The sequence below is a fragment of the Polistes fuscatus genome, unplaced genomic scaffold, assembly GCF_010416935.1.
Source record: "Polistes fuscatus isolate 324 unplaced genomic scaffold, CU_Pfus_HIC Scaffold15, whole genome shotgun sequence".
Lineage (NCBI taxonomy): Eukaryota > Metazoa > Arthropoda > Insecta > Hymenoptera > Vespidae > Polistes > Polistes fuscatus.
Genome location: NW_025113053.1, coordinates 4,538,800 through 4,553,542, shown reverse-complemented (window position 1 = coordinate 4,553,542; position 14,743 = coordinate 4,538,800). Strand labels below are relative to the sequence as shown.

General features: G+C 29.3%; 2 protein-coding genes across 6 annotated transcripts; one reads left to right on the top strand and one right to left on the bottom strand.

Annotated features, from left to right (window-relative positions):
• Positions 1–28: 28 nt before the first annotated feature.
• On the top strand, positions 29–13,959 carry LOC122514545 (calcineurin-binding protein cabin-1-like). 5 transcript variants are annotated; one of them, XM_043631444.1, is made up of 21 exons: positions 29–201; positions 284–453; positions 880–2,456; positions 2,538–2,702; positions 2,801–2,989; positions 3,064–3,207; positions 3,265–3,445; positions 5,177–5,301; positions 5,386–5,578; positions 5,663–5,816; positions 5,914–6,061; positions 6,150–6,917; positions 6,997–7,381; positions 7,477–8,388; positions 8,453–8,729; positions 8,821–8,896; positions 9,029–9,074; positions 10,862–11,025; positions 11,188–11,458; positions 11,595–11,723; positions 11,810–13,959. In XM_043631444.1, the coding sequence occupies exons 2-21, from the start codon at positions 370–372 to the stop codon at positions 13,484–13,486; spliced, it is 7,665 nt and encodes a 2,554-aa protein (XP_043487379.1). In that variant the 5' UTR covers positions 29–201; positions 284–369; the 3' UTR covers positions 13,487–13,959. The 5 variants fall into 5 exon arrangements, with proteins under 5 accessions (XP_043487379.1, XP_043487377.1, XP_043487378.1 ...); XM_043631442.1 differs by having other exon boundaries at positions 3,064–3,171; positions 8,821–9,074; XM_043631443.1 differs by having other exon boundaries at positions 3,325–3,445; positions 8,821–9,074.
• LOC122514563 (probable uridine nucleosidase 2) lies at positions 8,916–11,283 on the bottom strand. The gene is made up of 6 exons (XM_043631472.1): positions 11,199–11,283; positions 10,578–10,658; positions 10,279–10,483; positions 9,898–10,069; positions 9,539–9,795; positions 8,916–9,462 (listed from the first exon to the last, which is right to left on the bottom strand). Exons 2-6 carry the CDS (start codon positions 10,637–10,639, stop codon positions 9,151–9,153), a joined length of 1,008 nt encoding a protein of 335 aa, XP_043487407.1. The 5' UTR covers positions 10,640–10,658; positions 11,199–11,283; the 3' UTR covers positions 8,916–9,150.
• Positions 13,960–14,743: the final 784 nt, after the last annotated feature.

Sequence of the window (14,743 nt, the reverse complement as noted above, 5' to 3'; positions counted from 1 at the left end):
ATTAATTGAACTGTTACCAAAGTATTATTTGAAACGAAAATCTTGTAAACATCGACTTTAAGCTATTAATATATTTGATTCGGGATAATAAATATAAATATTATTTTCGAATGATTATAAATAATAAATTATAGAATACGATAATATGTGTGCGTACGTGACAGGATAGATATATGTGTGTATGTTCATCGATAGAAAATAGTAAGTTATCTTTGGTTAGATCTAACTACTCAAATCATCTTTTTATCTCGTTCAAATGATATACTTTAAATGTCATACATAGCATAATAATATGGCGTCGATGATAAGAACCGGCTGATTTGTTGATGTTTTATACGTTTAATTGTGGTTCTCGAAGAAAAGGTGAAAATGATCAAAATCTCGGCACTTAACGAAGAATCTAGCGAGGAAAGCGAAGAGGAGGATGTGCCTACGATTACTAAAGAAGCTCAAGTAAATAATTTTTAATTGTTTATTTTAATTTACTTTAAAGTTAAACATAACCTTTGAAAGTCATTTTTATCTTTCACAGATGCTATTTTTACTTTATAATTATCTTTCTTTTATTTCTTAAAATGTATTCTTATTCTCTAATTTGTAATTAAATTCTATTCTATTTATTTATTACTCATTATAAAGTGAAGAAAACTTTATCCAGCTTGTAACAATTAACCATCTGCCATGTGGGTGTAATTTTTATATTTTGTATTGTACAAAACTATCATATTTTAATCGTAATCTTATATTTTATAATTTAAATTTGTAAAAAATGATTATATTTTATTAGAAGAGCTTTATTTACAAATAAACATTTATAACAATATATGTTTACTTTTTAAATATACATACGTATAACCTTATATATTTAATTTGTTTCAGGAACAAATAGCACTTACTGAGTACAATAAAGCCTTAGAATTATTAAGAGATAATAAACATAAAGAAGCTTTGAATATTTTTAAGGAGCTTTTAGAAACAGAATTGCTGGATGAAGTTGAGAAACCTGAAGTATCCGATGGCAGATCAAGGCCTATGTTGTCATTAAAATATTCCTGTTACAAAAATATTGGAGCTATCGAAGCCATATGGGGAAATTATGGTGCTGCCATAGAAAATTATTGGGAGGCTGCTAATTTGGATGATTCCGATGTAATCTTATGGTACAGATTAGGTACCATGGCTATGAAAATTTCTAATTTAGAATTAGCATGCGCATCTTTTAAACAAGGACTGAAATGTAATTCAAATCATTGGCCATGTTTGGATAACATCATAACTGCCCTATACGCTGTTCCAGACTATATGAACTGTCTTTTATATATTTCTTTAGCATTAGAAAGGGATCCAAATTACATTAAAGGCTTAGCTTACAGAGAACAAATTTTCAAATCTATTCCATGTTTAAAAGAATGTTATAAATTGTATAACAGTGGCTGGAGATTAGATCCACCGCTTTATACAGATTACAATCATATGATAGGGGAGGAATTATTGGTGGAAGCAGAAAAGATTGCTCAAAAATGGGCGGAAGTGTGCAAATCAGAGTTTATTCCAAAATCTGTGCCAGAATTAACGTTAAGGAAACCTATAAATAATTATACGTGGCTCGACTTAGGAGAAAGTTTATTAGATATGCACAGGTTTATTGTAGAAAGTACTTTAAGCTTTGTAAGTCGAATTAAACTAATAGTTAATATGCCTAATGTCGAAGCTGTGGATAAAAATGATGAATGCGATCTTCAAGAAACAAATATGGATATGGAAATAGAAGAATTACAATCTCCAAATGTAAATGTGGCAAACGACATAGATAAGGATATGAAAATTGATAAAGAAGAAATTGTTAATCATGCATTCGAAGGATCAGAAATTAATGACGGATTAAACGATGTGTTGAATACAGCGATAGATATGGAAATAGAAGAAGATAAAAAATCATGTTCAACGGATATACAAATAATAGAAGATGAAGATCCTTTAAGAATTTCAGATTTAGATGTTTTAAATGATGTGTTACAATTTGAAGAACCGAACCAAGCAAAAATCACCGAATTAGATGAACCCGTAATGTCTGAAACTGAAGGTAATAGTGAAAAACCTCAAATAAAAAAAGCAAAGATAGATCCATATAATGCCGATAATGGAATAATTATGGAAAAGTCTAGCGATAGAGAAAGTGACAAATCCAATGATAAGATCTATGACAAGGTTGCTGAAAATTCAGCAGAAGCTCCTAAGATAGATGAAAAGTCGAATGAAAAAACGGAAGGAAAGGATGAAGTTCAAAAGGTAAAAAAAAGACGTAGAAGTGCTTTGTGTTTCTTGCAGCAATGGGCTTGGAGTTGTAGCAGTATGAGACGATCGGCACGAGTACGTAGTTCAAATCGAAGAGAAGCTGAAAGAGACGACGTTCAGTTAGAAGAAACACTTAGAAGAATATTTCCAAGCACGTTATTGTAAAGTCTTTATATATATTTTGTATACTATGCAAGGAATTAATATTTTTTAAACTAACAATTTCTATTATTCCTTTTTAGGTCAGATACGGTGAAATTAACTAAAGATGATCATTCGAAAAGTATGGATGATACCATGGATACTATGGACGTATATCATTTATTTGTAAATCAAGAAAATAATACTGTCTCGGGAGAAGGAACTAAGAGTTCTGATAGTTCTAAATCACCAAGTCCCGATACAAGGTTAACCATTTATTCATTCATTCATTCATTCATTCATTACAAAGTAATAACACTTTGTTAAAGATTATTTTCATATTTTCGTTAATTTATTATTTTAGCCAACAAATAAAATATTTTGGATCAGAATTAGAAAACGTCGATGTGGGTGCATTTATTAACGAATATAGTGGCAAGAACAATTTAATGGTGATCATAGCCAAATTTTGTGAATTCATATGTACAAAGTGGGCTCAAGAATGGCCGAAAAGATTATCGGATATATATTTAGAAGCTTATTTATGTACAAGGTATATAAATAAATGCTTTAATTGATGACAAGGGTTTGTGTACAACATTGAAATGATTATTTTGTCTTTTATAGACAGCATATTCCGCATCCATCACCATTCGATGAAGATCTGGACGACAATATTCTAAAGTTGAATGCTGAAATGACACTATTATTTGGAGAACTTCATACAGATAAATGGTTAGATAATAAACCTGATCTGGTAGCATCATCAAGGTAAAAAACTTGTTTTTGTTTTTGGTTTTGCTAGCTTACATTGTAGTATTATAATAGTTTAGACAAACTGGGAACTGGTATGCCGTCAGAAGAATTAGGTTATATAATATTTACCAGCATTCGAGGAGATCTTTCAAATCAAGAAAACATTTACATTTTATTAAGAGTTCTATGGCTGAAAGCTACTATCTTTTTATGTCAAGGAGATACGGAAATTGTTATCGAAACATTAGAATTGGTAAGTAATTTAATACGTTAAACTTTACAGTCTGTTAAACTGACAGTTTAATATGTTAATGAAAGTACAGTGACTCTCAGAAATATTCGGACACCAGTGTATGGCAAGCTTTACGACTTAATATCTCAGTTATGTGAAAAGGAATCGTGTCCGTTACTTTTTCTAATAATAAGCGTTTTATTCATGTTACTAAAGACATATGATTAATTTATAAAATTTACATACATTACATATATAATAGACATAAATAAAGGAAATAATGCCACATTTTCGGGTCACAAAAATATTCGGACACTATCAAAAATAACATCTTTGACACAAAATTTAACATTATCCACCCCACTTTAATATTTTGTTGCATAACCATTTTGTTTTATGACGTGTCTTAATCGACTCGGCATATTAGAAATTATTTTTTTTACGTATTCTATGGATATGGATGACCATTCGTCTTGAAGCCTTATTTTTAACTCTTCTTTTGAGCGAATGGGCGTCCTGCGAATCCGTCGGTTCAATTCATCCCATAAGTTTTCTATGGGATTAAGGTCCGGCGACTGTGGAGGAGGATGAAGAACTTTGCGGCAATTGTATAATAAAAATTCCTGTACAATACGTGCTTTATGCTTAGGATCATTATCCTGGTAAAATTTAAAGTCTTCTGAAATCCCCATTTTTTCCGCACTTTGTTTTAAATTGTTTTTCAAGATAAAAACTAAATTTCCAACGCCGGAAGTCGACATGCAGCCCCAAACCATTACGCTGCCACCTCCGTGTTTCACCGTACCTCTCATATTGGCAGGCCGAAACTCTGTATTCGGCTTATGTCACACCATACGTCTTCCGTCGGAATCGTAGATGTTAAATTTACTCTCATCGGCAAATATAACATTACTCCACCATGAATTTTCTTTAGAAATATACTCCTTTGCGTAGTTTATTCGTTTTCTCCTATTTGCTTCATTAATGTAGGGTTTCTTCCTAGCAACCCTACCATTATAGCCATGTTCTCTTAAAGTTCGTCGAATTGTTTCTGCCGAAACCTTCTTTTTCGTCTCTTCGAAAACCTCACTGGCTAGTGTTGGTGCACTTAAACATGGATTGCACTTAACTTTTCTTACGATTCTTCTTCTATCTCTCGCGTTTAAAACAGGTGGTCGGCCGATTTGGGGGATAGATTCAATACGATCCTCAGTATTGTATCTTCTCACAATGTCCGACACAGTACTTTTGCTAACACCGAGCATGGAACTTATTTCCCGATACGATTTTCCCTTTTCCCGGTGGAATATTACGAGCTGACGCATTTCAAACGATGTATTTCTACCTTTGCGACCCATTTTCATGAATATTACAGTTGGTACTGAAGATTATTTAAACGGTATCAACGACCAAAGCTATGTTTGTATACAAACACTTACCATTCTCCGAAACAGCGGTTTCTGAGAAAAACGGAATCGCGAAGCGTACGAAGTGTCCGAATATTTTTGTGACCCGAAAATGTGGTATTATTTCCTTTATTCATGTCTATTATATAAAGTATGTACATTTTATAAACTAATCATATGTTTTTAGTAACATGAATAGAACGCTCATGATTAGAAAAAGGAACGGAGACGATTCCTTTTTAAATAACTGAGATATTAAGTCGTAAAGCTTGCCATACACTGGTGTCCGAATATTTCTGAGAGTCACTGTATATGAAATTTTAATAAATATTATTAAATATTATAGCTGCTGGATCAATTAAAAATATTAGAAAGTCGAAATCACAATATTTGCCTTATATTACCCAATTGTAAATGTAATTCACAAATCAGTCTTAAAATAGTTGAGAAAAAACTAAAGTCCATACAAAGGTATTTGTTCTATTACATTATTAATCTTATGGAATTAAATTGGAAAATTTCGAATGTATTACCATAAAAATACTTTTATAACAGGAGTCAAAAACTTGGTGAGATACAACATTTATACGATGAAAAGAAATATGCAGAATTGTCTTGCGTTTTACAAGATACGTTCAAATTCGCAAGACAAAAACATAAATTATTGTCTGCCAATCAAAATATAATTGAAAGAGATAAACAATTAGCTATCTTATTGGATAGTTTATGGCAGCTTCAACATTATGAGGTTGTATTACTAAATAAATAATTTGTTCAAATGTATCAATAATGTATAAATATATTTGTTATCTAATTAACAATAATATTTCAGGATTGTTACGTATGGGCAGAAGCTTGTCTGAACGAATCATGGCAAAATTATTTGAATGCTTGCGAAGATGCAGAGCAAAAGAAATGGACACGTTCTGTCGTTAATTGTCTTGAAAAATTAGAAGCTTGTACAAAGGAGATAAGTGTGTTTGCTGGTAAGAAAATATTTCAAGATATTAATCATTATATCTCTAACCCTTTTTGTTTATTTTAAATATTCAAATATTAAACTATGGTAATTTATTATTTCAGTAAAATATTTACCAGAATCTTGCCTTTCAAGATTAGTGCAAAATTTAGTTCACATAGTATGTCATCAATTGGATATACCAGAAAATGCATTAGAGATGCCACTTGAAACCGTCTTACCTTGGATTTTATTACATTATATTTTACAATAGTAAGTTTTATCTTTAAGATATATTAATGATCATTATTGATAAATATATTTTATATTATATTATTGATAAATATTTTTTATTTTATAGCGAGGAAGATAAAGAGAGAGCAAAGTCTGAATCACCTTACAAAAACAAGGCACATAATTCACATAATTCAGAATCAGATGATGAAGATGATGGTATTCCACCTTCCATAATGATTCTATTTATTGCTCATGATTTTATTGGCAAACACTCGTGGTGTTGTTTTCATGATGCAAAGCTCTTATTCTTTACGATGAATTTAATAATACCCAAACTGGAAACTCCACAATTTACTACTATAAAAAACAAACTTACCAAATATTTAGAGCAAATTTTCTATTGTTTATATGGACATCCGAATAGATTAAATAAGTCAAAACCTAAACATCTAGAGGAGCACGGAGCACCTCAAATGGAATTAACATGGGAAGGAGCACAATTATTATTCGATTTTTATAAACCAAAACAAATGCCGATATTAGAATCACCTAGGCTCGCTGCTATAAGCATAGATACAGAATTATTGTTTAAAAAGATAACTAGATTAGTTCCGCAAGATAGTGATCCGAACCAAATAATCGAAGAAATGAAAGACTACGTTATGGGTGAAAAAGAAAAAATGCCATGTGTCAAGAAACCACTACCGCATTCTATATCTAGTATTTATTATCTATTAGGTGATTTTTATTTTAAAAATAACAAATGGACACTTGCTGCAAGGTATTACTTACTAGATTTATGTCTTCGTCCAACTGGATTAAATTCCTGGGCTGGTTTGGCCATGTCGACTGGAACTATAATAGATATTTGGCTAACCAATTATAGACTTATGTAAGTATTATTTTAATTATAATTACAATTACAATATATGTACATACATTAACGAATTTATTTTTGATTTATTATTTAGAAGCGAGGATAAGTTATTAATGAAAGCCAAAATAGCTCAATCTAGTTATCGACATGCTACTGAATTAGCACCCAATCATGTAATAATCTGGACTGAATATGGAAGTTTTGTTTATATGATTCATTCGTTTTGTTCACGATTGTTGAAGCAAGAGACTGATACATTAAGTATGGAAAAATTTGAAGTATTAGAAAATAGAAAAGAGGAAATGTTAGAAATCGCAGAACAATGTTTTCAATCGTCTAATCGATTATTTATGGCATGTCATGGTATTGACAACATTAATAAAATTCAAGATGAAAGATGGTTGTGTCAATATATGCTTGGTAAAATAGCGGAAAAGAAAAATGAAGATCCCCCTATATTTCTAAGTTGTTATGCACAGGTCAGTTAACATATACTAATCAAATTTTATTATTTTCTATCTTTTTTTTTTTTTTTAACATTTTCAATATATAATATATTTTTACTTAATTTTAGGCTAGTAAATTACTATATGAAAATAATGCAGAGTATCCTCGTAGAATTAGTCATAAAAATCCTCAATACCTTTCTATCGAGGCATTAGAAGTGCATTATCGAATTCATGCGAGTATACTCAAATATCTTGAACAACATGAAGGTAAACCTTTAAAAAAATCATTAGGCCAATTATTCCAATGGCATCTTAAAAATTGTTCCGAAGGATCTTTTATGAAGTTTCAATCAAAACTATGCGAAAAGAAGAAGGAAAATGATTCTGATGCCGATACAAAAGCTACTGTTGGAAAGGATCTCGACAATTTATCAGAAACTTATAAAAATGTTGCCAGTGTTAATCAACGTTCCTACAGTATTGAAGAAATTGAAATTATAGATAGAAACACTCAAGATAAAAACCTCGATGGCAATCGAACTAGTGAAATATTAAAATCGGAAAGCCGTAAAAGATCTTTGGATAATCAATCCAATGATAATACAAAGCGATTAAAATTGGGAAATATTTCTCATCTTCAATTGATGCAGGATGTTGTAGCTTTGATAGATGATTTAATTACAAAAGTCTGTGACATGGTGTTGCAAAAGGAAAAGGTAACAGATGATATTATGGTGTTATCGAGCGATGAAAGTAATGAAACTAAGTATCAAAAGAAAAAAGGAGAGTCAATAAAGAATATCGACATTAATAAAATGCAATCAAAAGAGGAGAAAAATAAGAAAAATGTATTAGATGTGTCTAAAACAAACATATTTGATTCTTGTAAGAAAAATGAAAACGTGCAAGATTTAATGGATGCTCTTATGAAACAAGCAATGGAAATGAGCCAGGAAACGCAACAATCTTCGTTTGATGACGACGATACAAGGAAGTTTGAAGGCAAATGGCTGCAAAATGAAGATTTACAAACTACTGTAAGTTATTAACATTAAATTATTATGATTAATCATAATTAAATTCTTATTTATTTTGTTGTAGGATAAGGAAACAAAAGATAAAGCAGGAGATAAAAAAAGAATGCATATATCTGCTCCTAAGCAAGAAGCTACTTTAAGTAGAAGAGGTTCTCAAGAAAGTACTACAACAACGCAAACAACAACAACTACAGAAACAAATAATTCTAGTTCGAGTAGTAGTGATGAATCGAGTAGTAGTGAAGACAGTTCTGAAAGTGATAGTTCTAGTGATAGTGATAGTGATTCTGTTGAAAGTGATATCGAGAAGAAAAAGAGAGATAATGATATCACAGAGAAAGGTAAAATTATTTAAAATAATAAATCTTATATAGAAAATATTTATTAATTTCTTGACTAATGTAACGCGTCATACTTTAATTAAAATTACAGAAGAATACATGACTGATGAAGAAGTAGCAACTTTAATCGCATATTGCCTGGCAGGATTGGAACAGTGCATATTAAGGTTTAATGAACATCATAAATCTTTTTATCGACTTGCTCATTTTTTCTTTAACAATAGAACAGCTAAAGATACTACTAAATGTAAGGATATATTATTGGGTACATACAATTGTCAATTTTATCCTGGACAAAGCTTTCAAGGACTTTTTGCAGATAGGAAGAGTACCAACTTCTTTAGTGTAAGTTTATTTATATTATCACTTTTTTAACATATAGCACGTAGAAAAATATATTATTAAATATATTATTATTTAATTATTTAAAATAATATAATAATCTATGTTGGAACATCGATATATTGTATTCCTGAATTATTTTGGTATTCTTTAATCTACCAGTAGATTCTATATAATCCACAAGAATAGAACCGCGAGCTGTACCATCGACTACAGGATATACATTTTTTAAAGTTGATTTTATTATAAAACCAGGCCATATCACAGCAGCCATAGCAATTGCATCTGTCGGGCACCATTTACTCATAGACTGTATGGCAATTCTTTCTGCTTTGTTGAAAAAGTCTACCATAGTAGAATTTAATTTTCCAAAAACATTCTTACGCCAATCCTTTAAAAAGTATTATAAAAATAATTATTTTTGAAATAATGTTATAGTTTAAATTCATAGAATGTAAAGTTCCTACCAATGATATTTCATGATCGACGCATACTTCCCAAGGAAGAAGTACAGCTGGTGTTCTTGTAGTAGAATTTATTGCTATAAAATTACTTTCTGGATCATTGAAAAAATTAAATTCTACGTTGGGCATAGAATTACCAACTCCTGCTACACTTCCACCCATTATGAATATATTTCTAACGTAATCTTGCAAATTTGGTTCCATAATAATAGCTGTAGCTAAATTAGTTAAAGGGCCTAAACATATTATAGTGATTTCATCTGAAAAAAAGAAAACAAAAATCAATTTTTAAATTCATTCAAATTAAAAATAAATAGGTAACCATCTTCTATTCGATTTTATACTCTTTTAAATAAATTTACCTGGATATTGCTTTACCATATCTATTATCGCCATAGATGCATGCTTTGTTCTGTTTATTTTACCTGTAATATTCTTATCAAATTTAAAATCTCCTAAACCATCTTTACCAAAGAAATTTGTTGAAGTAAAATTATACATTAGAGATTTTTTACTTCCGCTATAAACAGGTATCTAAGATAAATAAGTTAATATTAAATTATTTATTTCAATCATAATTATTTTTCAAGTTTTAACCCCTTGCACTATAACAATGTATGAGATTTATAATATGCTTTATGGGCCAAATATAATAAGTATGAAATATAGTACCAACTTTAGCATTAATTAAACTCCATGTGTTAAATCATAGCGCAAGGGGTTAATAACTAAGTAATACTTACGTCGCTTCTATTAGCTATTTCTAAAATTTTGAGAACATTTATTTCTACATTTTCTAAATACGTATTACCATATGTACATGTTATTGCTAAAACTTTAAAGTCCCCGTTACTGGATTTTTCATGTGCAAGTGCTAATAATATTGCTAGTGCATCATCACTGCCTGGATCTGTATCTATTATAACACTATGACGTGCAGCAACATATCTTCACATAAAATTTATTTATTGTTAAATAAAAAATGGTGTTATTTAATTAAATAATATTTAAATTCATTTAAGTATATGATAATAGTTATTACCTAATGTCAAATGACAATTGGAAGTATAGAATTATTATAAAGGTTATGTAATAGATTTTCATGATTAAACTTGAACAACACCTAAAATAAAATATATTCTAGATTAATGATAAATTAAAACCAAATTTCACACTGATATTTTCTATATTTTATGATTTATTATATTGTATGTAATATAATGTATATATATATATATATAGATCACTTTTTTATTACACTGTTTGTATGTATTGTTTTGTTGTTATTCACAAATACTTATAAATTGTATATATTGTATTTTGTAGGGTATATGGCATATACCAAATCGTGAAATTGACAGACCAGGAAGTTTTGCTTCTCATATGTCAAGATGTGTAACATTACTGATGCAAGTATTAAAAGAAACAAATGATAGTCGAATGTTAATGCAATTGTGTATTCAGCTTGCGAAGATACCTGATTCTGACAAGTAAGATTTACCTCTATATAAAATAGTAAATATGAAGATATTACTATACGTTATCTAATTGATTTAAGTGATTCTCGTTTCTTAAAAAAGATTGGAGAAAAATAAATGTTATAATAATATGTAAACATTATAAGAGATATTATATGATTATAATTTATTTAGGAAATACTTACGCGATTCTGAAAGAGAGCAATTATCTCGTCAGGCGTTAACTCTTTGTTTACAATCTTTAAGAAGTAGAGTACACACAATGGGTTCACCCAGTACGATAGACAGTGTACATCTCATAAGAACTGATTCAAGAACTCAGGTTTTATTGGATGTATATAAAATATATCAACAAATTCAAAAACACTTTCAAACCAAGGAACCGACTGTACAAGCATTCTCTTCACTATTAATAGACACATATAAAATCTACATTGGCAATAAAGTAAGAAATAAAATAGTATTTTTATAGATAAGACGAAGTATCAAATGATAAGAAGCTTGTTATCAAAAGTCATAAACACTTGTATATTATATATATATATATGATAATTTTTTATTAAAATCTTGTTATTTTTTAGAATTTAGATGGAAATATTTTGGAAATGGCTATTAAATGTTGTCAACGACAGATATTAGCTAATAAAATAGCTGCAACAAGTAATCCTGGAAATAATACTTTGCCAACTTCGACTGCATCTGCGACCCCGGTAATTCTTATCATTTTTATATTGATTAATTATATTATAATTGTTTGAGAAATAACATTTATATATTACTATTATTATTTTTACAGGCTACTACATCTCAAACACAAGTTAATTCAACGTCACCTCAAGCATCTCAAAATCGTAAACCTTACAAGAATTTAACGTCGACAGGTAGACCAAGAGGAAGGCCACCCAATGTTAATAAATATTTACAAGCGATGCAACAAGGTGATAATATGAATCAATTTAATCCTAAGAATATTTTTACAAATTATATAACTACACCAGAAAATCATGCACTCGTGAATCCCTATTTTATGAATCCATTAGTGGATCCAAATATGTTATCAGCAATGATTGCTAGTTTGAGCAGTAACATGATGGCTCCCTTACCAGGGATAAACTATTTAAATCGAATAGGAAATTACCAGGAGTATATTAATAGACAATATCAAAGGAATCTTTCATTATCTAATCTAACAAATAGCTTAAACAGTACTACTGCTACTGTACCCAGTAGCATTAGTAGCATACAAACAATGAGTACATCCAGTTCTAGCACAACTACACCCAGTAGTAGTATAAATAATCTCACTAATATTAACACATTAACAGTACAGCAATTATTGAATTTGACAAATTCTACCGTTCAAAATACACGATCACCACCAACGTATCATCAAGCTACAACGACTAAAACTGCTACAACTATGTCAATGACTAAAGATAGGCCGAACATATCTATTACTCCAGTAAGTACAGCATTGCCTCAAAAAAGCAAACCTAGTAGGCCAACTACGCAAACTGATGCATTACCTGTTAATATTCCAAAGTCTCTTCAAATTTCACAAACTTCTAAAACTTCTCATCCTTCTACAGCACAGGTTTCGCTTCTTAAGCCATCTATCATTCAACAAGTTAAAACAAGTCCACCAAAACAAATGACTGCCCCTCAAATTCGTGTTTCAAAATCATTAACCGAACCTCAACCTGCGCATAATCCTTCATTATCGCATGCACCTTTGAAAAGTAGCAATCCATCGAATTCAAACATAATACCACAAATAGCACACGCATCGATTAGCCAATCTTTAAATTTAAAGCCATCATTGCCAATGAATTTACCTACATCTCGATCAGGCACTTCATTGCAACATAAATTATTATCGAAAAAAAATTCTCAGAGATCGTATCCTACATATACGCAAAGTTCTATAAGAAAACAAAAGCCGAGTAATAAAAGTGTACCAATTATGTCGAGTAATTTTTCCAACATGGTAAATAATATGACAGGAAATTCATCATTAGGACAAACATCTTTTATACCTGCTGAATTAAGTGGTATATCAGTAAGTCCGGTAACACAAGCAGGAATAAAACCATCAAGCATTAAAACCACTAATTACAAAAGACCCCCAACAAAACCCAAATCTGGTATAATGGATGTACCAAACCCATTATCAAGTTCATTTCCGCAAGCAACATCTGTGGAAGCACTTTCTATGTTGTCTCAATTACAACAACATTCACATTTAGAAATAATACCTCAACAAAAAAATCCTCAGATAAAAGCAAATGTAGATTTTTCAAAAAATCTCTCTTCGTCGGTTAGTGTTGTTCCGCAAAAGAAACTTGTTTCGGAACCATTGAGGCAACCAAATTCTGATTGTATGACGTTATATGATTTGCCAAGAGGAAAGTCTGCTAAACCAGTCGATAAATCTGCAAATGATAGTGTAGAGATCATTACGTTAGATGATTAAAATAATCATAATATTCTCGATGGCTTTGTCATAATGTAATAAATTTTTCCATTCGTCTTTTGTTATCTATGTAAATGTTATATAAATTATATAATTAAGTAAAACTAATTAGCACAACTCTATCGGAATATAAGAGTCTATTTGATCTATTTAATAAAATTAATTTACTTTTTAATCCTTCGTTAATAAAGCAAAAATTATATATTATGCAATCAAATAGATGATTGTTATGTAAAGACTGAATTATTGTAATAGATTACATAATAATATCATTTTCAAGATAATCAAGATTATTAGATTGAGATCCACGAACTATTTTCTAATCTTATAAGTCATTAAAATGCTATAATATGTACAAAGATACAAAAAAATCTTTACAGAATGTATAATTGAACATTTGTTTCGCGTTGTTAACGAAGGATTTAAGAGTATGTGATAAATCTCTACAAATAAATATATTTATAAAATTCGTATCCTTTTTTTTTAATTAATTGTTTATTTTCATACAAATGTATATACCATAGAGATATCATCTAAAAATGTATTATTAAAAAGAATTCATGCGCATTTGTTAAAAATTTATATTTATGTCAGTATTTTGTATGTGAACTATACTTTTGAAATTTATACGCTTATATGTGATTTTATGTATATGAATAAGATATATGTATATATATTATATATATGCATATATATACATACATACATATATACATATATATATATATATATATATATACATTTATTATTATATATATATTTATTTTGGAGTTATATTTTATCCTATAAATTTTTAACGAGACTGAATAGTTTCTTTTATTATGATTAAAAAAAATATTAACAATTTAATTCAATTATTTTTTCAATAGACGATAGGGCCAATTTAAAATGCTTATAAAAATAGAAAAAAGAAAGAATATTGCCACACACACAAGGGATATTTCTAATTAAAATAATTAATCATTTATTATATATATATAATATATTTTATACTAATTATTGTAGCAATAATTTGAGCACCATATACATTTAAAAATTTTTCGTCTATTTTATTTTATGTTATATATCACATTTACGGGAAAGCATTCAGCATATTATCCCTATTAACATTAATTTTAAATAGTTTTATTTATTTTTTATTAATACTTTATTCATTTAAAATAACACAAACTAATTTTGAAAATCAATACAATTATTTATCGTAAACATTTATTTTTATGATAGATTGAGAATCAAGTTAAAACAGCTTTATTTTAA

Coding starts and splice junctions, on each gene's coding strand:
- LOC122514545 (XM_043631440.1), top strand. CDS start 370: ATGATCAAAATCTCGGCACTTAACGAAGAATCTAGCGAGGAAAGCGAA. Junction 3,208..3,264: donor GATCTGGTAGCATCATCAAG/GTAAAAAACTTG, acceptor GTATTATAATAG/TTTAGACAAACTGGGAACTG. Junction 3,446..5,176: donor TTATCGAAACATTAGAATTG/GTAAGTAATTTA, acceptor TAAATATTATAG/CTGCTGGATCAATTAAAAAT.
- LOC122514563 (XM_043631472.1), bottom strand. CDS start 10,639: ATGAAAATCTATTACATAACCTTTATAATAATTCTATACTTCCAATTG. Junction 10,484..10,577: donor CAATTGTCATTTGACATTAG/GTAATAACTATT, acceptor TTTTATGTGAAG/ATATGTTGCTGCACGTCATA. Junction 9,463..9,538: donor TCGATCATGAAATATCATTG/GTAGGAACTTTA, acceptor TACTTTTTAAAG/GATTGGCGTAAGAATGTTTT.